The sequence below is a fragment of the Pteropus medius genome, unplaced genomic scaffold (genome assembly GCF_902729225.1).
Source record: "Pteropus medius unplaced genomic scaffold, Ma_sr-lr_union100, whole genome shotgun sequence".
NCBI classification, from domain to species: Eukaryota; Metazoa; Chordata; class Mammalia; order Chiroptera; family Pteropodidae; genus Pteropus; species Pteropus medius.
The window spans coordinates 1,349,988-1,373,522 of NW_024344377.1; the positions used below are offsets into that span (position 1 = coordinate 1,349,988).

Genomic DNA, 23,535 nt, shown 5'->3' on the forward strand with positions numbered 1-23,535 from the left:
GGTCAGAGGCCAGAGCGGTAAAGGGCGAGCAATGCGGGTCAGAGCGAGGAGGGCTTCCTCACGGTGGCCGACCCTTGGCAGGTTCATTTGCCTTGGCTGGTTGATCGATTTCCAGATCCGGGTGCTGGCTGAGCAGTTTACGAACATGAACTCGGTTGATCCCAAACACCCCTGAGGGAAGTGCTGTGTTTCCCTCACTTACAGATTTAGACCTGAAGCATCACAGAGCAGAGCCCCCGTATCCCCTCCCCACGGGACCCCCTGCGTCTGAGGGGTGAGGCCCCCCAGGTGGGAGACTGCCCGCTTGCTGTTCCTCAGGCCTGGACTAGGACGAGAGCTTCAGGGAGGCAGAACCTGCTCTCCAGTCTAGCGAATATGTTGAAGATCAAGTATACTTTCGTGAAGAGGCGTTAAATTCTTCTATTTTTCCCTCGTCAAAACAAATTGCAGTCATGGGAATGGGTCCCTTTAAAAGTAAAGCAAAAGTAAAGCAAAAGCTGCCTGCTCCACGAGGTCGTCAGCCCTGGGTCACTGCTGTTCAGCTGTTTCAGAAACGGGGCCGTGATGACAGGGGCCCAGGGACGGCGCGGCCCCTCCTGGGCCTGGTGCAGCTTCTGGGGAGCCCGGAATTCTTCTGTCGTGTGGCCTACTGACTGTGGGGGTGTCCCCACAGAACTTTAGGGCCGTATCTCCAACTACGTGGCATCCAAAGCTGCTTGTGTCTGGGCTACTGAGCTGAAACCAGGCCTCAAAGTTGCTGGGGCAATGCTGGCCCTCAGTGAGGCTCAGGCTGTGAGTTTTCTTTGGTGACGTTGTTGTGGTTTTGTGGGAAGGGAGCCCTCCTTGGCCCCTTCCAGTTTACCCCCCACCATCTACCACTCACATCTAAAACACCCCCCTGGTCCAGCCAGGTCTCGCCCTGCTCAGGTCATACCTCTGGAGCTGGGCCTGCCCCCTCTCCAGGCAGGGGTCCTAGGCCTGGCCTTTTCAGGGCAGTGTGTGAAAACTCTCATCCTTACCGAGCATGATTTAGGGGCCCGGGGCCTGGCTTCTCACCCATTTTCTGACCAATTCACTGCCTTTTTGGAAAGCACCCCATCCCTTTGTTCCTTCTGAGATCCTGGGGTCACCTGTCAATCCATTTCTCCCTGGAGACCACAGCAAACAGGACTCCTGATGGCCTCGTCTAACGTACCGGAAATCTCGGGGCCCCGAGGAGGTTGCTCTCTTGCCCAGAGCCTCCCTAGCCCACAGCTCCGGAAATGATGTCAAAAACCGAAAGATGCAGATGCCTGGAGAAACAGAGGCCATCGTCTTTCATTTTAAGATACAGACATTAAAAATTAGAATGCCATTCTCCAGCCTTCGCCCTGCATTTCCTGTTCGGGGCAGAACCAAAACATGCCAAGGACAAAGGACGACACTATCTATTCTCCAGAAGGTTCTGGAGCCACAGGGCAGAGGCCCCTGGCCTTTATCATTCTTTTGGACAGCCCATCCTACTTGTCAGCTTAATTCGAAGGGATTAAGTGCTTAGGTGAGCCACAAACAATGACCCAACCAACGCCTGCGTTGAAAAAACATCTTTATTCAATTTTCTTATAAATGGGAAGGCTAAAATGCACACTTCAGGCCTAAGAGCTAGTTTAACAAAGGTCGGGAAAAAAAAATGCTATCTAGGGAAAGCTCAAATTCTATTGGACGCACAGCTGCATGCAGGCACCTGCTTGCCTGACATTCTGCCTCAGCACCGAGCCTGTGGTTTCAGGAAAGCCTGCCCTTGACCTTCTGCACCCCGACCTCAGCCCCCTCACCCCCACGCCCCCACCCCAGGTGCCTGGGCCAGAGTGCACAGAGTTCAGGTGCTGCTGGGTGCCAAGGTCAGGGCATGTGGTTCTTCCTTTCTCCCTTGGGTTCTAGAGCCTGCACAGCCAACATCTGGGGGCCACCGCGTGCGTTCTCCTGGTCACACTGTAGAACTCAGAGGCCAGCCACGGGCGGTGTAGGTGCTCGCAACGTGAAGGCCACCACGGCCAGGACCACGGCCAGGAAGACCCCAGCGGAGATGGCAGCGCTGTGGCAGCTCCCCGGGGTGCTGGCCTGCTCCTGCACGGCAGCCATCAGCAGGTCGGAGAGGGAAGGGGCGTCGGGGTCAGGATGAGCCCAGTGCAGACAGACAAGGGAAACGGGCGGGGCGATGGCGTCAGGGCTGGTTGTCTAGCAGGAGGAGGAAAAAGAAATGGGAAAGAGAATAAGACACTGAGGCCAGACCCCAAAGGGCAGCTGAGTGTGGGGCAGGAGAGTCGCTGTGTGTTCTCGGCCAGTGGGAGCCAGGAAGGGGCTCTGAGCAGGAAGTTGGAATGAGGTGCTGGGAGACGAAATATGCTGGAGGCTCCCGATGGATGGGAAGGGAGAGAGCTGGGGCGTTCGAGGCCAATGGGGAATGGATACAAGAGCCTCGGGCAAGAGGTACCCAGGCCTTGAGCTACTGCAGTGTGAGGGGGAAGACAGGGGAGAGGAGAGGAGCAAGCAGGGGCCCCCCGGCCCCCTTCGCTCCTCGCCCTGTCCTGCCATCCTTCTCTCCGGAGCTGATTCCCACTGGAGGAACCATGTGTTCCACGTGTGTCCCCGCCTGCTGCAACGTAAGCTCCTTAGGAGTATGGATTTTGAGATCTTTCTATTTCTAGTTGCTTGTCCCTTGGCTCACAGTAGGCCTTCGATAGACATGCGTGGAATGAGGAAATGAGGAACGAGCCCAGGATCAGCTGGACGTGGGGACAGCTGGACATGGGACACGAGGAGACAGAGAGCTGTCAAAGACGCTCCATGGGGTGGAGCCCTGGGCCGGACGGGAGGATTCGCGACAACTTCTGCTTCCCCACACCTGGCCCTGCCACCAGTGCTACCGCGTCTGTCAACCTGACCCCGGCCTGGACCACAGATCCTACGAGCCACTCTGCAAACATCCACACAAACAACAAAACGGCACAGCAGGAAACATGGTCCCCATCCCGGATGAGGAAAACGAAATGGCTTGTGCAGTGTCAGGCCTTGTGAGTAGTCAGAATACATCAGGCCTGCCCGCACCCCCTCGGCCCTGCCCAGACCCCGACGGCATTTCCACTGGGACAGTGTGATTACTGTCACGAGGAACAATGTTCTCACTGACACCGTTAATATTGGGGACAATAATAATAGTAACAAAAGCCGCCATTCATCCCACGCAGAGGCTGAGGCAAATTAACTAATATCGTTTTAGGTAACCCTCTCATCAGAGGTAGATACTGATAGTTTTGTTCTATAGACAAGGAGTGTGAGGTTCTGGGATTTCAGAACCCAGAGGATAAAGGTGTCACATGTGTCCCAGGTCAGAACTCTCGACCAAATCCGACTTCTGGGTCCTCATAGACCAGGAGCCCTAGGAAAAAGGCAGGAGCCAGGTCTAGCTGAACTCCGTATAGCCTGGCATAGCACAGCGCACCTGGCACACAGTAGATGCCCGGTTCCGGTGAAACATGACACCAACGGGAACATCCCGAGTCCCTGCGGGTCGTGCGCCTGGGCCCCGGCAGGCGGCAGGGTGGGAGGGTGGCCACCTACCCAAGCTCCTCTTTTTGGCGTGTGGGGCCTGCAGCCGGATGGGTCCCAGGATGACGTCCACCTTCTGCTGGTAGGAGCCCACGTCCCTCTTGGCCCTCACCACGCAGCCTCTGTGGCAGCGGGAAGAATAGTCGTAGGCCCTGCACACCACCACCCGACACTGCAGGTACACGGAGGGGAAGCGGTTCAGGAAGTGGAAGGAGTTGAATTTGAAGCGGGCGATGCGGGGCGACGGCTGATGGTAGGATCGGTAGGTTTCGTCCTTCACGCACCTGGAAGAAGAGAACAGTGACCCGCTCGCTCTTGCCAGCGCGCTGCGCTCCTTGCGACTTGGGTGTGCGGGGTGTGGAGCCCCCCAGCCCGTCCTCGACGCCCACGCCTCCTGCCTCCCCTCGCTTTCCTTCCTTCTGAACATGTGACCCAGACATTGGCTGTCAGCCCTGCAGGACACTCCCGGGAGCTCTGGCGCGTCTGCAGCGTCCCGAAGCAGCAAGTCGGCCCGGGGTTTCCACGCGGACAAGCAGGCCCCATGCTGCACAGCGGGTGCGCAGTGACTGTGTGCTCAGTGGCCCCGGGTGACCCAGGCGAGACCAGGAATAGCAGGGCCCCAAGGGAGGACAGGAAGGAAGACAGTGTTTCCTTCCCTTTCCTGGTCTCGGGGCCAGGCAAGGTGACAGTTGGCCACTCTCCGGTGTCTTTGCTGTCCTTCCCTCTCCAGACTGTGTCTCCTGACCTATCTCGACCATCCCTGAGTACCCTCCAGGTGTTTGAAGCCCAAGGTCATTCTAAGGGGCATCCAGGTGGGTGATCTGATTGATGCCCAGGTGTAGTCAATGAGTCCCTCTGCTCTAGGTACAGTTGGGACACCTCTGTCACCACATGCACATCCCCTTACCAGGCAAAGGTTGACGTCTACCCCACGAAGACGCTCCTTACCCGCTCCGGATTAGATCATAAGTCAAAGATGTGAAGTCGTTGGAATATGGTGATGCCACACAGGTGTCCACAAACAAGGCCAAGGAGTCATCAGAATGGAGGATTTCGGCTTGAAGGTATAAATTCTGGTTCAGGTTCACATAGTAGGGGCTGCTGGTCACGGGATATAAGAACGAAGAAGATGTGTAAAAGGAAATGTTCACGTCGAAATTGCCGTACTGCACTTCCCTGACCTCGATGCTGTCGTTAGCGATGTACATCACGTTGACCCAGGTGTCCTGGAGCATTCTGCAGCTGATGTGAATGTAGAGGTCCCGTTTCCTCTTGATGATGCCGCTTGAAACAGCTACTTTGAGGAAGTTGGAATAGGTGATGGTGTCATTATCCACCTGGGAGAGGCAGGTATGAACGCACAGTCAGGCAAATGCAACCGCGAAGGAGGTCTCATTACTGATTTTGGTTAGAATGACAAGGAAGGGACTCGACAAGGTTTCAAAACCCTCCTAGAACCACACAGAGATGGCACCTGCCTACTGCCAATGGCCACCATCACCTGGGACGGATATGCTGCTGAACTAGCGAAACGTCCTCCTTCGCACATCCTCTTTCCTCTGCCATGTGATGGGGGACCAGAGTGTGGACCAGCAGCTCCTGGGGCTGCTCCTCATGGGAAGGTGGGTGTCTGGATGACCCTCGTCCTGCTGTATGACTAAGCTGAGTTTGGGCTCCATGGCTCAGGGCCTTTCTGGCTTGTTCTGTTTCATTCTCACTGCTGCTGGGAGAACTCAGGACAGGCAGTCATGTGCTCGTGGGGGGGCATGTGCCGTTTGGGTGGGGCAGAAGCTACTGTAGCTCGGTGTCCGAAGCTGTGGGGCTCGTGTGGACAGTCGGGCGGGCACAGCAATGTGGGGGCGCTCCCTACCCCGCTCCGCGCTTCACTCCCTGTACCACGGGGCCACTGCCAGCTGCGCCTCTCACCCAGCAGCCAGTTCATCAGAATGTTGGTCTCTCGTGTCATTCGATGTTCCTACCATCCTTTAAGGGTAACTTTTCTGGGAGTAAGAACCTTATACCTGGTAGTCTGTGAGCATCTCAAGAAAAAGATGATGTCTAAACACCTCTCCTTTCCCAGGGCTTAGTACAGTGTCAACGATACCATCAATAGCATCGATAAATATCCAATGAATGAATGAAAGGGTCAGAGGATAGAGCCCAGCAAAAGTACTGTGATGAATGGAGGAGGGGGCAGGAGCGGCCAGCTCGAATGGCCGAGAGGACACAGGTGAGCAGAGCCCCCTAGAAGCTTCGTGGTCAGGACCGTCTGGCCCCAAATGAAGTGAGCACACGTGAAGCAGTGTCAGGCGGAGGCTGGGTGGCTGCGGGAAGCTCTTTGCCTCCCAAATGCTATGATGGTCAGAAGCAAACTTCTAGCCACGTACAAGTTCCCACAAGCCGTGGCTGCTTTTGCAAGAAAGAGCAAAATAATAACACCACAATGGCCTAAATGGAAGTCCTAAAATATAAGGCACTTGCACTTTATAAAAGAGGGAGGAGGAAGAGAAGGAAAGTTTGTCATTCAGTCGCATTTAGTCATGTATGTTGTCAAGAGCAAAATGCCATTCCTGGCCATGTGGGTGATCAGACAAGTGCCCTTCTGCTCAGCTTAAATAGAATTATTTTTCAGAGCATAGGGTGTTGGAGGGGCTTTCACTTTATGGCTGCAGTTGGAGAACTCAATTCTGAATTTGCCCCTTCCAGAAAAAAACATGGAAAAAGAGAAGAGTTTAACAAGTAATTTAAAGTGGGTTTGCCACCTCTAGGACCCTTCCCTCCCCGGCTCTGATCACAGGTTTCCTGTGTCTCCCCACGGAGGGCAGCCAGGGGTCTCTGCGGTCCCAGACCTGGGGCAGGGCCAGCTGGCCTGCAGGGGGCGCCAGAGCCCGCACTTGGGACTCGGGTCTATGCCCACCGTCTGCTCATGGAAAGTACACTATATTTTATTAAAAAAAATTTTTTTTCGACTTTATATTTGAGTGTCAATGGTTGTCACATACACTGTAGAAGTGTTGTCACCTTGTTACTCTCTCCAAGACAAGCTGAAGTACCTTCACCTGAACTCTGCACATTAACACGCAGGTTTTCTGAGAATCCACATTTGCCTGTGGTTTCTATGGTTAAACGACTAAATTCTGAACCCGTGCCAAACAATGAACAGGGAATGGAAGCTTTATTTCTTGACCGTAAGAAGCGGTTCTGATCTAAGATTAAAATTCCTCGTTAGACGTCTGCTGGGTTTGGAAGGGACCCAGTACGCAGTGGGAGGACTTGCAGATAAGTCAGCGGTATCCTCACCGCGTTGTGGGCTCTTCCACCGTAGTGTCCCGCTCACGTGCTAAGGGGCCCTCATCGGCTCAGCCACACCAGCCGACATTCGTCAGACACCCACTCAGTGGGTACCTGGACTCCTGGCTCTGCAGTTCATGGTCACGTGGCCTCAGGCAAGTGACTTGACTTTGTAAGCCTCCGTTTCCACGTGATTAAGTGGGAATAAAAGTTGTCGGGAGAATTTTGAAAGTCACGGAGGGCTCTTAGCTGTTAGCTGTTTGATTAGAAAGGCCTCGGGAGCACTGGGAGTTCCGAATCTGAATAAAACACACTAGTAAGCCGAGGTACTCGGCGTGGGGGGGTGGGGAGCACACGGTATTTACACGAGTGGAGGAATACGAATGTAGCACGTGCCGCCCACGACCGGCTTGGCACGTTGCTTTGGCGGCACCTACAGGAGACGAAGGGACGTCGACGGGGCGACTCAGGTGTCAGACGCTCCAGGTAGCACATGTGGAACCAGGAGTGGTGATCACCTTGGTGGACTGATTCTCACTAAGTAAATGTGTGACAACCCAGAACCACACGATTAATCTACAGGGCAAAACACAAAAGCCAGGAGGACTAGAATGTTTGCATGGCGTGACCGATGTGGACCCTTCTCTTCACGTACATCTCCTTGACCCACTGGTGTCTTTAAGCAGATGGAGCTAGGTGACCATGGTGGCCACTGCAGACCCTCGGGCCCAGCACCCACCCATGGCTGACAGGCCGACTTGGTTGACTAAATGAGTGTCCTCTGCCTGTCCTCACTGTTTCTTACATGTCAAAGAATCAGGAATGACCTTGCCAGATAAGGAACAGCATCATCTTAGCCCCTAGTACAGTATGTCTTTGGTGAATGACAAACTGAGGCCCTCCGAACGTGTGTCTTACATGTATTCTACATATTTGAGCATTTCATGTTGTATGCTTACTGCGGTCTTAAGCCAAATAAAACTATTTGTACTATGTCTGTTCCCTCAGACAAAATTTTAAAATGATTACTCACGTGTCAGCTAAAAATTCAGAACTTAGAATGAATAATTTTTTTTAAATTATGTAAAATCAAACGCAACAGTTTTAAGTATACCATTTTGTGAGGTTTCACAATAATCACCATCACAGAGACAGAACATTTCATTAACCCAAACGGCTCCCGCCTGCCCCCTCCAACTGGGCCAACTTTCCATCGTACATTTATTCTCCATTTCTAAACTTTCGAGAAACGAAATCACAGAGTAGGTACTCTTACGCGTCCGGATGCTTTCGCTCAGCATAACGTTTTCGAGATTCTCAGAATACAGCATTAGCCCTTCCACTTCCTGGCTGAATGGCCTTGGGCCACCCGCTCGACCCCTCGAAGCCCAGTCTCCCTATTTTTAGAGTTGGATGACCATGAGACAATACTTGGTGGGGATTGGGGAGTATGACACAGACTAATTCCAGTGTCTGCCACTTGTAGGCTGGGCAACTGCCCCAGTTCACTCAGGATAGAGGAGTTTCCTAGAACAGGGGACTTTTCCATGATAAAATCTGCAAAGTCCCAGCAAACCAAGACAGTTGATCACTCTACGTGATGACAGTCCGACAAATGGTAGCTGCCAAGGTCGATGGACTGCGAAGCTATTGAAACTTAAGCTAGGGTCCCCCATGCATGTGGGTTCTTCCGAGGCCTCGCAATGTATTGGCGCACACGTGAGTTTTTGTTAAAATTTATAATAGTAAGATATGTTTGCATTCCTGCACTTAATGAGGCACCTGCCCCTCTCATCCTCCCCAATCCCAAACTGTTTAAGCTTCAGTACCTACAAAACCTGGAGCTGCCCCCTTGGGAGCTGCTGCTGTGATGGCTGACATGAGTGGCAGCCTGCCAGGCACCCTCTGTGCTGGACGGTGCTGAAAAAGCTGCCCGCTAACCTCCCCTCCTCCTCCTTCCTTCCTTCTATGTGGATGTGGCCGCAGCTATGTCATGGCACCAAGGAACAGATTTACGTCTTCACCCTGGTTACTTTCTGGATAGACCATAATCATATCTCCTGGGTCCTTAGAATTCAAAAAGCACAGTGCCCGTCACTGTAGCCATCTTGCTTAGCAGGAGGTAGAGCGGGAAGCCCCAGGCTTACCTGCTGAATCGTGCCGCAGCCTGAGTAGGGAATCGTGAATACCACCTGTCTTGATGTTATCTGAGGCTCGCACTGATAGCTCCCGTCCCGGCTGGGGATGACAAGGTCCCTGGCAGAATAGCCCAGGGACTGGAGGTAGCTTCTGCTCACATTGGCTTGCATTTCATTTGGCAGACAAAGCAGCTCTGGTGGCCAAGGGCAGATAATGACTCAGTCAGCAGCCCCATGTACCAGCAAGTCCCACTAGGAGCCCCTCTCGTATACATACAAGTGGCCGACAAAGGTGGCCCACATCAGGAATGCCTCACCACAATCCCAGGGTGCCCTGTGACCCAAGTCAGGCTCATTCTCATGAGAAGTCTATGAGGACCAGGGACTTGGGGTTCCTCCGATGAAGAAATGGAGGCAGGATGTGAAATGAGTGAAATGTTTTTCCAAGTTACCATTTACCCATAAAGCAATGCCCCAGTGGGATCGTGGGGATGTCGTGAAATAAGGTCCTTGAGCTATGGAGCAGGTCAATGCTTAAAATCCTGACTGAAAGAGAGAGCTCGGACATCACCGTGCCTTGTCCCTGGCCAGTCTGTAAATCAGTCCATTGAACAGTTAGAATCGTGGCCATTAGTCTCTGCTGGAATTGGCCGAGTGACCAGTTAAGTCCTTCTTCAGATAGCAGCCAAACATGCTGGGTCTCAGGACATGGTCAGTATCCTACACTCTGGGACGGTCACAAGGCCTCAAGCTAGTTGTTCACCTCTGCCCTCAGCACTGACATCTCACTATATGAAGAGAGCATCATCTTACAGCTTCTACTAAGTCTCTGCCGACTGCAGTAAAGCCAAGACACTGCCCGACGGCCAGTTCTGGCTCTTGACCTCCCATGACCCATTGCCCTTGGCCCTGTTTAGCAGCAGATAAGCCTTAGTGACCTGGCAAAGCTGCTAGTTTCTTGTTCCACAACCACAGAGCGGCGGGGCAGCAGAAGGCTCTCAGATTGCCCGTAAGGCTCCCTCCCCTACTCCTAAGGCTCCCTCGTGAGGAGGACTTACTGGTGCTGTCATTGGAAGGGCTAGAGTAGTAGTCGGCCTGAAATCCTCTCCTCGTGATGCTGCCGTCACTGACGAAGCGGATGGCCATGAAGTTGGAGGATGACGTGAAGGAGCTCCTCGCTTCATTACAAACCCGGGCAATGAGCGGGGAGCTGAGGTAGGGGCCGTCAAACACTTCTACGTAATCATAGTTACAGCCCCCTTCAAGCCTGCAGAGACAAGACACACAAGATTTGACATGGGAGGTCAGATATCAGTGTGGGGGTCACACCTCTGGGCAAGAAACTCTGACACTATTATTAATAATATTAAGAAAATAATAGATTTTCTTAAATTGAGCACAGATTCCTCTTCCCGGGGCCACCATACAAGGGCCTCAGTCCTGCCTTTTGGGGCCACACATATGACATCTACAGCCCCTGTCCTGACAGCCCTATACATCATCAAAGAAAAGGATGACATCCTGCCTTAGATTTTTTTCATCCTTCAAAAAGACCCCGGTTTCCCCTAGAATGAAATAAATATTCATGAACTCATAGTGATAAAAATAATTAAATAGATACATATCGGGCAAGGCAAACGACCTCTTGGAAGCTCGGTTTTCTTATTTACGAAGGGGAGAGAATCCTCCTCACGCACAGTGAAGGGAGCTGCTAGGAAGCACAAATGAACTAACATACGGAAAAGTGCTTCAGAAAATGTCACAAACGGAGGTGGCCGTCGTTATTCAGGTGCTGGCTAAAGAAAACCTGCACCTTCTCCCATAGGATTTCATGAGCTCTAGAGTTCTCGAAATCCAAAATGAATTGTAATGACTACGAGATTAAAATAATATTGTATCTTTTGCAAAACCCCAAGGCACAGACCCCCAAGGCCACTGCAAACAGAAATTGAGAAAGAAAACTGTTCTATTCAGTGATGGCTGTTAGAGAAGAAGTTATGATACCTTCCTTCCAGGACACTAGAAAATACTGGTGCCTCTACTTGGTCACCCCCAAACCCCTGGACTGAGCATGTATTCATGCGGCTTTGATGATGTTTTCTCTGCTTAAAACAATAATCCTCACTCTTCACTGGATGAGGAGCAGGTGACCTAATGTCTGCAGCACTGGTTTCTATACCTCTAGAGCCTGAGCCCCAGAACTCACCCTTCAAGAGAGGGAGTGGAGAGGAAAGGGTTCTAAAAACTGGCGTGGTTCTCAATAGGATTCTCCGCACTGGTATTACTTCTAACAAAAATCCCTCCCTCTTGGATAATATTTTCCACGTATTTAAACATATTTCTCTCTTCCAACCTTCCCGGGAACCAGGGAGGGGAAGAAAGCAGGTTTTCATTTCTCTCTTTTGACTGAGGTTCGGGAAACGTAAGTGATTTCTTGTGCTCACACAGCAAGTTAGTGACCAAACTGAGACTTTAAACCAGGGCTCTTGTCCCGGCCCCACCTCCACGGGCTGCCTCTGTGCCAGGTCAAAAATTGAACCTGTAAGAAAAAATGTCCCCAGGGCAAACACCTCTCCTAACATGCTAGATACTGTTTGTTCCCTCCTAAAACATCGGCGAGGTCCCCGAGGCATTCTGCTCTGCGCCCACACTTACTGGACATCTCTGAAGACAATGGTCACGCGGTCATTGTTCTGGACTTCAATGTTCCACACGCACTTGGCATTGTTCGGATAGCTCCCAGGATAGAACGGGCTGGAAAAGCTCCCCGATGGCCGAGACAGGAAGCCTCCGCAGGAATACCCTGCTGTCGGGACAATGTGGAAATGCTGAAGGCCCCCCAGAGCACAGGGCATGTCACCTGGGGACATTTTTAAACAATTCCCAAGACAGAAATCCAACAGGAGGAGGCCTGGACCTGGACTGTCCCCTAAGCGTCAGTGGGATGCCCTTCCAGGGTGGCTATACTTAGGGAAGCCATCCCCCTCATCGTTCTCGTCAGCCCTCCCTGGTGCCACCGTCATTAAGGGAAGGGAATGGGCATTTGTCAGGGAGCTCAGGACTTACCGGTTGGGCTGGCGACGGTGTGGGGAAACACTGTTTACAAAGAGAAAAGAGAACGGTCAGTTTCCCAGCATCCTAGACCCGATTGTTGCGTGCTTACTCGCTCTGTGCCAGACACATGCCAACCCAGGTTTCACAGCGAGATGCTGGATACAGGCCTTGCCCCCAGGGAGCTCACAGCCTGGAGGAGGGGACAGGAAAGAGTGAATCTCAACCTAGTGGCATGATGGGAGCCCAAAGCTTTGGCTCCAGACCCAGACTGAGCAAATGAGCCCGCTTCTCTCGTAAGCCTCAGCGTGAGCATCGCTTCATAGAAAACTTCCCATAATCCCTCTGTCGAGTAAAAGCTGCTCACGTGGCCTCTTCGCACACCGATCTTTCCCTTTGAGACCCTACAACTCCCTTTGGGACAACTACAATTATATCATTAATTCTGTATTAAATATTTCCTCCTGCGAGCTAGCTCCCTGAGAGAGGAGGTCGGTTTCTCTTTTTCATAATTTTGTAATATGACAAACATTCATGACGGTGACGTGGCCAAATACGTAGCAAAGATCCTGAAATACTTAACATCAGAGGAGTTAGTCTGTAATAAGTAAATTCTGGGTCCCAGGCACTAGGTTAACTTGAGTCCTGTGAATCTATTTCTGTTCTGAAGTAAAAAATGAGGTTTGCAAAGATTTATTTATAAAAATATTCTTCATCACGAGATCATTTATAATAATGAAGAAATGTAAATTATTGAAATGTCCAGCAATTGGGGACTAGTTAAATAATTTGTGGGCGTAGTAGTACAATGGAATACGACGAAGGCATTTAAAATGACAGTAAGAGTAATTTTGTAAGAGCACTGGAAAGCTACTGAGCTGTATCTCTATCATCAAGTAAAATTTGCATGTAAAAGCTTGATTATTTGTGAAATTATCCAGTTATTGCCTCCCTTATTCCTCCCAAAGCTTTGAAGACACTCCAAGAAATAAAAGCCTTTAAATCTATTCTTTGAAGTATCACTTATCACTTTTACTTAAAAGACAAGGGAGGGGAGGTCCTTCGTTAAAACAAAAGCCATTTAATTAGCGGGGGCAATGTGAAGCTTGCATGTGCTCCAGGTAGATGTGGGCGGTGCGTGTGCACGGGGGTGCAGGGTGTGGTGTGTGTACAGATGTGTGTGTGCATGTGCGTGTGCAGGTTGAGACAGGCTGTGCCCTTGAGGCAGCCACACCGTGGACGGCCAAGCCCGGGGATAAGAAACTCAGGCCTGTTGGGCCAGGTGGAAACACCTGATATTCACCTTCCATGGTCGTAGGTGATGTGTACCACTGATCTGGGAAGAAAACGAAGTGATTTTAGGATTTTACCAGATAATTTTTTAACTCCTTTAGTTTGATAAAGTTAAATCCTTTTCCTTAGTACAGGACTTCTCAGAGCCTTGACCATTCCGATTTACACTGCGAATGGCCAACAAGAGGCAGAGAGTAGCGCTTCCCAACGTATTTGGGACCGAATATTTTCATTATGACACGAAGAACGCTTTGGGTATTACACTCCCCAAACGGAGGAATTTTCTTGCGGATCAACACTGGTAGGGGTTTTACTTGGCCATGTTTCTAAAACAGTCACAATTCTCCGTGGGTCGACTGGGACAGTTATTTGCATCTGAAATGACCAGAGGACCGAAAACGCTCCACCGCATCCTCTTGGAATGAGTGTCGGAGGTGGCGATGGCAGGGTCGGGGGGCTCTCCAGGCTGAGCGAAGTGAGGGCGACTCAGCTGGTCAATCTAACAAACTCCGGAGTCCCCCCAAAAAAATCCCTCCCCAGAAGGAGCCTCTCCTGCTGCAGGAAACAGGAGAGGGAGGGATTACAGAGAGGATCATTGGCTAGAGGGACTCACCTGGGGTGGTGACCCCGATTAGTGAATCTGCAAGAAAGAAAAAGGAAAATGGTCAGCCTCAGTGCCCAGGATTTGCTGGAAGAAAACGCTCAGGATCCTGAGAGGTAGATGCTGAGTGACGGAATATCCGAGGCCCTGACAATGCTTTCAGGAAGCTGTCCGGGAGGTGAACAGTGAATGTAAACGTCAGGAGTAGGATTCAAGCATTGATTCTCACAAACTTAATGGATAATAGGCCGTATCTGCACAGAAAGTACTTAGACAATCATGAAACTCAGGACACGAATGGTTATTGGTGATACATAAGGGAAAACGCCAATCTTCCAGGGGACCTCAGGGTGAGAGACCCTAGTTCAACGAGGAGATTTTACTGAAAGAAAACCGTAAGGAGCATGAGCCCAGTGCCTTAGGACAGAACTGAGCAGAAGACGCCGGCGTCCACCCCGTGGTTACAGTTGTGTGAGTTCCAGCCTCTGTGCGGGCTGCTCCACAGGTAGGACTCGTGTCCTGAGCAGCGCACGTCGTCCAGGACAATCGGCCCCGAGCCCTGACCAAACCGCGCACTTCCTGGGGCCGACCTGGCCCAGCCACAGCCCAGCTGCCTGCACACCACGTTGGTGTCATTGGTGTCCCAGTCGTCGTCACACACGGTGCCCCAGGAGCCTCGGTACAGGATCTCCACCCGGCCCTGACACCGGTCACCTCCATTCACCAGCCTCAGGGACAAAGGTGATTCCGTCCCAAGGTCTAGAGGGGGCAAAAGGACACCTCCTACCTGCCTGTCTTAAACTCACCGACCAGAGGCCTGTCCCGGACCCACGGCCCTGCCTCACGGCCACGATGCCCTAGCCAGGAAGCCGGCTGTGGCCATGCCCACAGGTCAATCGTCATCTCAGGGAAAGGAGCTCACACGTCCCTGCTGTCCAATCTGAGGATGCTGCAGTGTCGGAAAGCGCCCCGTGACCCCGGAGGTGAGCAGGACAGCCACTCCCACCACACGGGGCACATTCAGGGTACAGCCCACAGCTCCAGGCCAAGCCACAACGTGCCCGCTAGTACGGCTTGGAGGCTCCAACTTCATTCTGGTAGGCTCTGGCTGAGCGCCAGAAGGGGATGTGGACGTGGCCAGAATCTACTCTACAGACACTTAAACACCCTGTTTCCAGGCAGGTGTGCGTGGCCTCAGACAAGAGCGAGGTCTCAGCTGGACATGCCTGGTTGCGGGTCTCGTCCCAATCAGTGGATGGGGATCCCTGCTGAGCCCATGCCCAGGGGCCCGTCATAGGGTGGTCACAGCCCTACAAATGCCCTTCCTCTGACCCCTGAACAGGGCCCAGGATAAGGAAGGACAACCCCAAAGGTCTCTGCATACACGCTCCAACCATGCCTGTTCTCAGAAACAGAGAGAGCCCCTGGGAGAGTGGATCAAATTGTCCACCTGTTGTCCCTGGTGGTGACGTTTCAGGTGTGGATGTGGTGACCCAGGATTCTGCAAGTAGCACGAGAGACAAAGCCAGCGTTAGGCATCAGTGAAAGAGTCCTCGAGGAAAACGCTGGCGGACACCGTGACGATCCCACATGTGCACCTGCCGCTCACGACCTGTGTGTCCTGCTCAAGGCCCCGCTCAGCGAGGGCGTCTGGGAGGCAGGCCCTGCGGGACGGCAACCCGCTCCCCACTCACATTGACACCTGGCACGTTCGCGTCGCTGCTGGAAAACCTGTTCTACCTCCCTCTACTGGGCCTTGTGCCCCCTGGCAGGTCTGAGATTGGCCCAGACCCTGCAGCTTGGACGGGTCTTGAAGCCCATCACGTGCTGAGGGACCACGATCACTGTTGCCGGCCATCCCCCTGGGCACGGTCTCCATTACTCGTGTTGCCTATATGACCACGCAGAATCTCAAAGGCTGGCAAGGGTTGAGGGAGGCACAGTATTTTTCTAGTTCAAGTCAGGGCTGGAGAAGGTGAGGGCTCACCTGAGCAGATGACACCGGCATCCTCCCCGTGGTTACAGTTGTGTGAGTTCCAGCCTCGGTGCGGGCAGCTCCACAGGTAGGACTCGTGTCCTGAGCAGCGCACGTCGTCCAGGACAATCGACCCCGAGCCCTGACCAAACCGCGCATTTCCTGGGGCCGACCTGGCCCAGCCACAGCCCAGCTGCCTGCACACCACGTTGGCATCCTTGGTGTCCCAGTTGTCGTCACACACGGTGCCCCAGGAGCCTCGGTACAGGACCTCCACCCGGCCTTGACACCGGTCACCTCCGTTCACCAGCCTCAAGGACAAAGGTGATTCTGACCCGACGTCTAGAGGGGGCACAAAGACACCTCCTGCCTGTCTGTCTTGGACACACAGATCCAAGTCTTGTCCTGGACCCAGGGCCCTGACTCACAGCCACGATGCCCTGGCCAAGAAGCCGGCCATGTCCATGCCCACATTTCAGTCACCATTTCAGATAAAAAAGCTACACGTCCCTGTTGTCCAGGTCTGAGGACGCTGCAGTTACAGGATGCACCCATGACCCCGGGGGAGGTGAGCAGGACAGCCCCCCACCACACGGGGCACAGTCAGGGTGCAGCCCACAGCTCCAGGCCAGGCCAACACTGTCCCCACTAGTGCAGCTCGGCGGCTCCCGCTTCATCCTGGTGGACTCTGGCTGAGCTCCAGGAGGGGACGGGGATGTGGCCAGACAGCTACACGACGGACACTTTCACGCCCTGTTCCCTGCCAGGTGCGTTGGCCTGAGACAGGAGCGAGGTCCCAGCAGGACGTGCCTGGTTGAGGGTCTTGTTCCGAACAGTGGACGGGGATCCCTGCTGAGCCCATGCCCAGGGGCCCGTCATAGGGTGGTCACAGCCCTACATATGCGATGCTCACCTGTCTTCATAGACCCTTCCTCTGACCCCTAGACAGGGCCCAGGATAAGGAAGGACAACCCCAAAGGTCTCTGCCCGCACGCTCCAACCGTGCCTGTTCTCAGAAACAGAGAGAGCCCCTGGGAGAGTGGATCAAATTACCCACCTGCTGTCCCTGGTGGTGACGTTTCAGGTGTGGATGTGGTGACCCAGGATTCTGCAAGTAGCACGAGAGACAAAGCCAGCATTAGGCATCAGTGAAAGAGTCCTCGAGGAAAACGCTGGCGGACACCGTGACGATCCCACATGTGCACCTGCCGCCCGCGACCTGTGTGTTGTACTCAAGGCCCCGCTCAGCGAGGGCGTCTGGGAGGCAGGCCCTGCGGGACGGCAACCCGCTCCCCGCTCACCTCGACGCCTGGCACGTTCGCGTCGCTGCTAGAAAATCTGTTCTACCTCCCTCGCTGGGTCTCGTGCCCCCTGGCAGGTCAGAGGGCTTTGCCCAGACCCTGCAGCTTGGACGGAAGGCATCAAGAGCCATGGTGATGGGGACTGCAGCCGATCACATGACGAGGGGACCATGATAGTGTCATCGCTCTGGGCACGGTCTCCGCCCCTCAGGGTGCCCACGTGACCGAACTGAATCTCAGCGGCTGGCAGGCGGTGAGGGACACTCAGTATCCCCTTGGTCAGACGTCCAGGTAGGAGAAAGTGAGGGCTCACCTGAGCAGATGACGCCGGCATCCTCCCAGTGGTTACAGTTGTGTGAGTTCCAGCCTCTGTGCGGGCAGCTCCACAGGTAGGACTCCTGTCCTGAGCAGCGCACGTCGTCCAGGACAATCGGCCCTGAGCCCTGACCAAACCGCGCACTTCCTGGGGCCGACCTGGCCCAGCCACAGCCCAGCTGCCTGCACACCACGTTGGCGTCTTTGGTGTCCCAGTCGTCGTCACACACGGTGCCCCAGGAGCCTCGGTACAGGACCTCCACCCGGCCCTGACACCGGTCACCTCCGTTCACCAGCCTCAGGGACAAAGGTGATTCTGACCCGACGTCTAGAGGGGGCACAAGGACAACACCTGCCTGTCTGTCTTGGACACACAGATCCAAGTCTTGTCCTGGACCCAGGGCCCTGACTCACAGCCACGATGCCCTGGCCAAGAAGCCGGCCATGTCCATGCCCACATTTCAATCACCATTTCGGATAAAAAAGCTACATGTCCCTGTTGTCCAGGTCTGAGGACGCTGCAGTTACAGGACGCACCCCATGACCCCGGGGGAGGTGAGCAGGACAGCCCCCCACCACACGGGGCACAGTCAGGGTGCAGCCCACAGCTCCAGGCCAGGCCAACACTGTCCCCACTAGTGCAGCTCGGCGGCTCCCGCTTCATCCTGGTGGGCTCTGGCTGAGCTCCAGGAAGGCACAGGGATGTGGCCAGACAGCTACACGACAGACACTTTCACGCCCTATTCCCTGCCAGGTGCGTTGGCCTGAGACAGGAGCGAGGTCCCAGCAGGACGTGCCTGGTTGAGGGTCTTGTTCCGAACAGTGGACGGGGATCCCTGCTGAGCCCATGCCCAGGGGCCCGTCACAGGGTGGTCACAGCCCTACATATGCGATGCTCACCTGTCTTCATAGACCCTTCCTCTGACCCCTAGACAGGGCCCAGGATAAGGAAGGACAACCCCAAAGGTCTCTGCCCGCACGCTCCAACCGTGCCTGTTCTCAGAAACAGAGAGAGCCCCTGGGAGAGTGGATCAAATTACCCACCTGCTGTCCCTGGTGGTGACGTTTCAGGTGTGGATGTGGTGACCCAGGATTCTGCAAGTAGCACGAGAGACAAAGCCAGCATTAGGCATCAGTGAAAGAGTCCTCGAGGAAAACATTGACGAGCACCGTGACGATCCCACATGTGCACCTGCCGCTCGCTACCTGTGTGTCCTACTCAAGGCCCCACTCAGTGAGGGCGTCTGGGAGGCAGGCCCTGCGGGACGGCAACAGGCTCCCTGCCCTCCTCGACGCCTGGCACGTTCGCATCGCTGCCAGAAAACCTGTTCCACCTCCCTCGCTGGGCCTCGCGCTCCCTGGCAGGTTGGAGGGCATGGCCCAGACCCTGCAGCTTGGAAGGAAGGCGTCAGAGGCCGTGGTGGTGGGACCTGCAGCCCATCACGTGCTGAGGGACCACGATCACTAATTGCCAGCCATCCCCCTGGGCACGGTCTCCGCCACTCATGGTGCCCACGTGACCAAACAGAATCTCAGCTGCTGGCAGCTGCCGAGGAGGCGCAGTATCCCACATTGCGACTCAAAGCAGGAGAAGGTGAGGGCTCACGATGTCCCCGCCCCACAATACTCTGATCAGCGGGGTCTCTGACCGGACCCCGTTCCTGACACATGAGGCCGTTTCTCAGACCTGCGGCCTCTCTCTCTCGGGACGGTGTCACTATTGGCTGAATCTCAGCCGCAGATGGACAGATGGGAGTCTGCTGAAGCCCACGTCCAGATCGCAAGCTCTACTGGGAGAATGGGTGACAAAGGGGAAACAGCATGTGCCCGGCGGGAGCTTCCCGGAGCCGCGGTTCACCTCCGGTGCTGAGGAAGGCAGAGTGAAGGGACCTCACGAGTGAGGATGCTGGGCACTCACCTGACCCGGATGTGTACGGAGTCAGACCTGCTGCGAGGAAGACAAGAAGAGTCAGACTCGGGGCACACGGTGTCTCCCCAGAACTGGCTCGAAGACACTCGGCCCTGACACTCCAAGCTGAGCCCCCACATGCGCCCTCTGCAAGGGCTCGGCCACTGCTGCCCAGCAACTCCCAGTCCCCTGGCCACTGCCATTGCCGGCCTCGCCGTGTCTCACAGCTGAGTTTCCAGACTAGGAAAGCCAGCATCCTCCTGGGACAGGCCAGCAAGCCTTTGCGTTGACACCCAGGAAGGGAGCAATTTTGGGTCCTCAAGAACAGGTCACTGGTGATGCCAGGTCACTGGTGATACCTCGAGGTCCGATGAGATCGATGTTTCGTAACAGTCTCCTGTCTGTTCCCCAAGCCACTCGCCCCATCCCCGAGGTCCTGACGAGCCGGGAGCTCTGCCTTCCCGGTCACTTGTCATGTCCCACGGTACTGCTCTCCCTACCACCGTCACGGTATTTCATCCATGAACCCTTCGCGCTGGCACCTTTTCCTCCCAGGCGGCCGCCGGGAGAGGCCAGGTCACGCGGTCATCACAGAGGGACGGTATGGACCACCCCAGCCACGTACCTCCCAAATGAGGCTGCGCCGAGGGTGGTCCCCCAGGGGACTCCAGGGTGGGAGCTGAGCTCACATTACTGAGGCCCAGGAAAAGTCTCCCCACTGCTGTCAGGGAGCTGAACCCGCGTATGAACACGGGCGCCACTGTCTTCTCCCAGACGAACTGGAGCAACACCTGGACGATGCCGGGACACCAACCCAGGTTGAATTTTTAACTAGAGCACGTGACATGGGGCTTGGGGCCTGCAGCCCCGGAATGCCCTCCAATTAACTGAGGTTCTCAGAGTGGGAAGTGGGTCTGTTCTCAACGCTATGTCCCCAGAAGGGTCCCAGCCATCTTGGTGGCCAACCTGAGCATATGATATGAGCCTCATCCCGTGGTTACAGTCGTGTGACTTCGAGTCTCTGTATGGGCAGCTCCACAGCAAGGACTCATGCCCTGAGCAGCTCACGTCATCCAGGACAATCAGCCCAGAGCCCTGACCGAACCCCACACCTTCAGGGATGACATGATCCAACTACAGCCCTAATGCCTGCACACCACGTTGGTGTCGCTGGTGTCCCACAAGTTGTCACACACAGTGTCCCCTTGGTACAAGACTTCTACCCACCGTGACACCGGTCACCTCTGTTCACCAGATTCAGGAACAAAGGTGATTCCATCCCGACATCTAGAGGGGGCGCAAGGACACCTCCTGCCTGTCTGTCCTAGACTCACAGACCGGAGGCCTGTCCCGGACCCAGAGCCCTGCCTCACGGCCATGATGCTCTGGCCAGGAAGCCGGCCTTGGCCATGCCCACAGGTCAATCGTCATCTCGGGGAAAGGAGCTCACACGTCCCTGTTGTCCAGGTCTGAGGACGCTGCAATGTCGAGAACCACCCCGTGACCCCGGGGGAGGTGAGCAGGACAGCCACCCCCACCACACGGGGCACAGCCAGGGTGGAACCCACAGCCACAGGCCAGGCCAAGACCGTCCCCACTAGTGCAGCTCGGCGGCTCCCGCTTCATCCTGGTGGGCTCTGGCTGAGCTCCAGGAGGGGACGGGGATGTGGCCAGACAGCTACACGACAGACACTTTTACATCCTGTTCCCAGCCAGGTGCGCTGGCCTGAGACGAGCGAGGTCCCGGCAGGACGTGACTGGTTGTGGGTCTTGTCCTGAGCAGTGGACGGGGATCCCTGCTGAGCCCATGCCCAGGAGCCCATCCCAGGGAGGTTCACAGCTCGCTATGTGTCATACTCTCCTGTCATCAGAGACCATTCGTCTGACCCCTGGCCCAGGGTTCAGGAGAAGTAAGGACAACCGCAGAGCTCCCTGACCACGCGCTCAAACACTGCCTGTTCTCAGAAGCAGAGAGAGCCCCTGGGAGAGTGGATCAAATTACCCACCTGTTGTCCCTGGTGGTGATGATTCAGGTGTGGATGTGGAGCCCCAGGATTCTGCTAGTAGCATGAGAGACAAAGCCAGCGTTAGGCATCAGTGAAAGAGTCCTCGATGAAAGCATTGACGAGCACCGTGACGACCCCACATGTGCACCTGCCGCTCGCTACCTGTGTGTCCTGCTCAAGGCTCCGCTCAGCGAGGGCGTCTGGAAGGCAGGCCCTGCGGGATGGCAACTGGCTCCCTGCCCTCCTCGACGCCTGGCACGTTCGATCGCTGCCAGAAAACCTGTTCTACCTCCCTCGCTGGGCCTCTCGCCCCCTGGCCAGTCGGAGGGCTTTCCCCAGACCCAGCAGCTTGGACAGAAGGCGTCAGGGGCCTGGTGGTGGGGCTTGCAGCCCATCACGTGGCGAGGGACCACAATCACTGTTGCCAGCCATCCCCCTGGGCATTGTCTCCATTACTCGGGTGACCTATATGACCACGCAGAATCTCAAAGGCTGGCAAGGGTTGAGGGAGGCACAGTATTTTCTAGTTCAAGTCCAGGCTGGAGAAGGTGAGGACTTATGACATCCACCTTCCCACAAAATTCGAGTCAGCGCTGACTCTGACTGGGCCCCGTTCCTCACACAAGGCTGCTTCTCTGGCTTGGAGCCCCTCTCTCCTGGCACGGTGTCGCTATATGCTGTGAGTCAGCCGAATGGATGGATGGGAGCCTCCTGACGTCCATGTCTAGATCACAAGATCTGCTGGGAGACTATGTGGCCGAGTGACAGGATCACGTGCCCAGCGTGAGCTTCTAGGAGCAGTGCGAACTCTGCGGTTCACCTAAGGGCCACGAGTGCGGCACCTCACGAGGAAGGACGCCGGGCACTCACTGACCAAAACGCGGACGGTGACCAGCTATGGGGAGACGGGGAGAGTCCGCCTTGGAGGACACGAGTGTCCGATCCAGAACTCGTTGAAAGACAGTCGGCCCTTACGCACCGAGCTGAGCCCTCTCACGGGCCCTGTGCAAAGTCACAGCCGCTGCTGCCCCGTATCTCTCAGTCCCCTGTCCACTAACATTGCCTGCCTGGCCGTGCCCTACGGCTGACTTTCCAGACTATGAAGGCCAGTGTCCACTTGGGACAGGCCAGCAAGCCTTTTCATGGACGCCCAGGACGTGAGCAAGGCCTGGTCCTCAGGAGCAGGTTGCTGGAGACGCCGATTGTTGCCTCAAGGTGCGATGAGATTGATGACTCGCAGCGTTCTTCTGGGTGTCCCCCGAGCCTTACGCCTCATCCCCGAGGTCCTGACGAGCCGGGAGCTCTGCCTTCCCGGTCACTTGTCATGTCACACGGTACTGCTCTCCCTACCACCGTCACGGTATTTCATCCATGAACCCTTCGCGCTGGCACCTTTTCCTCCCAGGCGGCCGCCGGGAGAGGCCAGGTCACGCGTTCATCACAGACGGACGGTGCGGACCACCCCAGCCATGCACCCCACAAATGAGGCTGCGCCGAGGGGGCTCCCCAGAGGACTCGAGGGTAGAAGCTGAGCTCACATTACTGAGGCCCAGGAAAAGTCTCCCCACTGCTGTCAGGGAGCTGAACCCGCGTATGAACACGGGCGCCACTGTCTTCTCCCAGACGAACTGGAGCAACACCTGGACGATGCCGGGGACACGTACTAACCCGGGCTGTGGTTTCAACTACAGCATATGACGTGGGGCCTGGGGCCAGCAGACCCAGAGTGACCTCCAATTAACTGAGGTTCTCAGAGTGGGAAGTGGGTCTGTTCTCAACGCTATGTCCCCAGAAGGGGGCCCGGCCAACATTGTGGCCAACCCGAGCACATGACACCGGCTACTCCCCATGGTTACAGCTGTGGCAGCCTCTGTGCGAGCAGCTCCACAGGTGGGACTCAAGTCCTGAGAAGCGCACATCATCCAGGACAATAGGCCCAGAGCCCTAAATGAACTCAGCACTTCCTGGGACCGACCTGGCCCAGCCACAGCCCAGCTGCCTGCACATCACGTTGGCATTGGTGTGTCCCACACATCGTCACACACAGTGTCCCAGGACCTCCACTGG

The 23,535-nt window shown here is 55.1% G+C and overlaps 1 protein-coding gene across 1 annotated transcript in view; it reads right to left on the reverse strand.

Moving 5' to 3' along the window:
* Positions 1–1,881: 1,881 nt before the first annotated feature.
* Positions 1,882–23,535, reverse strand: part of DMBT1 (deleted in malignant brain tumors 1) — a 48,197-nt gene continuing 26,543 nt past the window's right edge. The window contains exons 11-22 of the mRNA XM_039870796.1: positions 21,469–21,519; positions 18,598–18,648; positions 17,501–17,881; positions 15,950–16,279; positions 13,975–14,001; positions 12,084–12,113; positions 11,673–11,823; positions 10,076–10,284; positions 9,027–9,211; positions 4,537–4,925; positions 3,601–3,872; positions 1,882–2,217 (exon numbers count right to left, since the gene is read on the reverse strand). Coding sequence (XP_039726730.1) covers positions 2,204–2,217; positions 3,601–3,872; positions 4,537–4,925; positions 9,027–9,211; positions 10,076–10,284; positions 11,673–11,823; positions 12,084–12,113; positions 13,975–14,001; positions 15,950–16,279; positions 17,501–17,881; positions 18,598–18,648; positions 21,469–21,519 — 2,090 coding nt within the window. The 3' untranslated portion in view covers positions 1,882–2,203. The remainder of the gene's footprint in view (positions 2,218–3,600; positions 3,873–4,536; positions 4,926–9,026; positions 9,212–10,075; positions 10,285–11,672; positions 11,824–12,083; positions 12,114–13,974; positions 14,002–15,949; positions 16,280–17,500; positions 17,882–18,597; positions 18,649–21,468; positions 21,520–23,535) is intronic.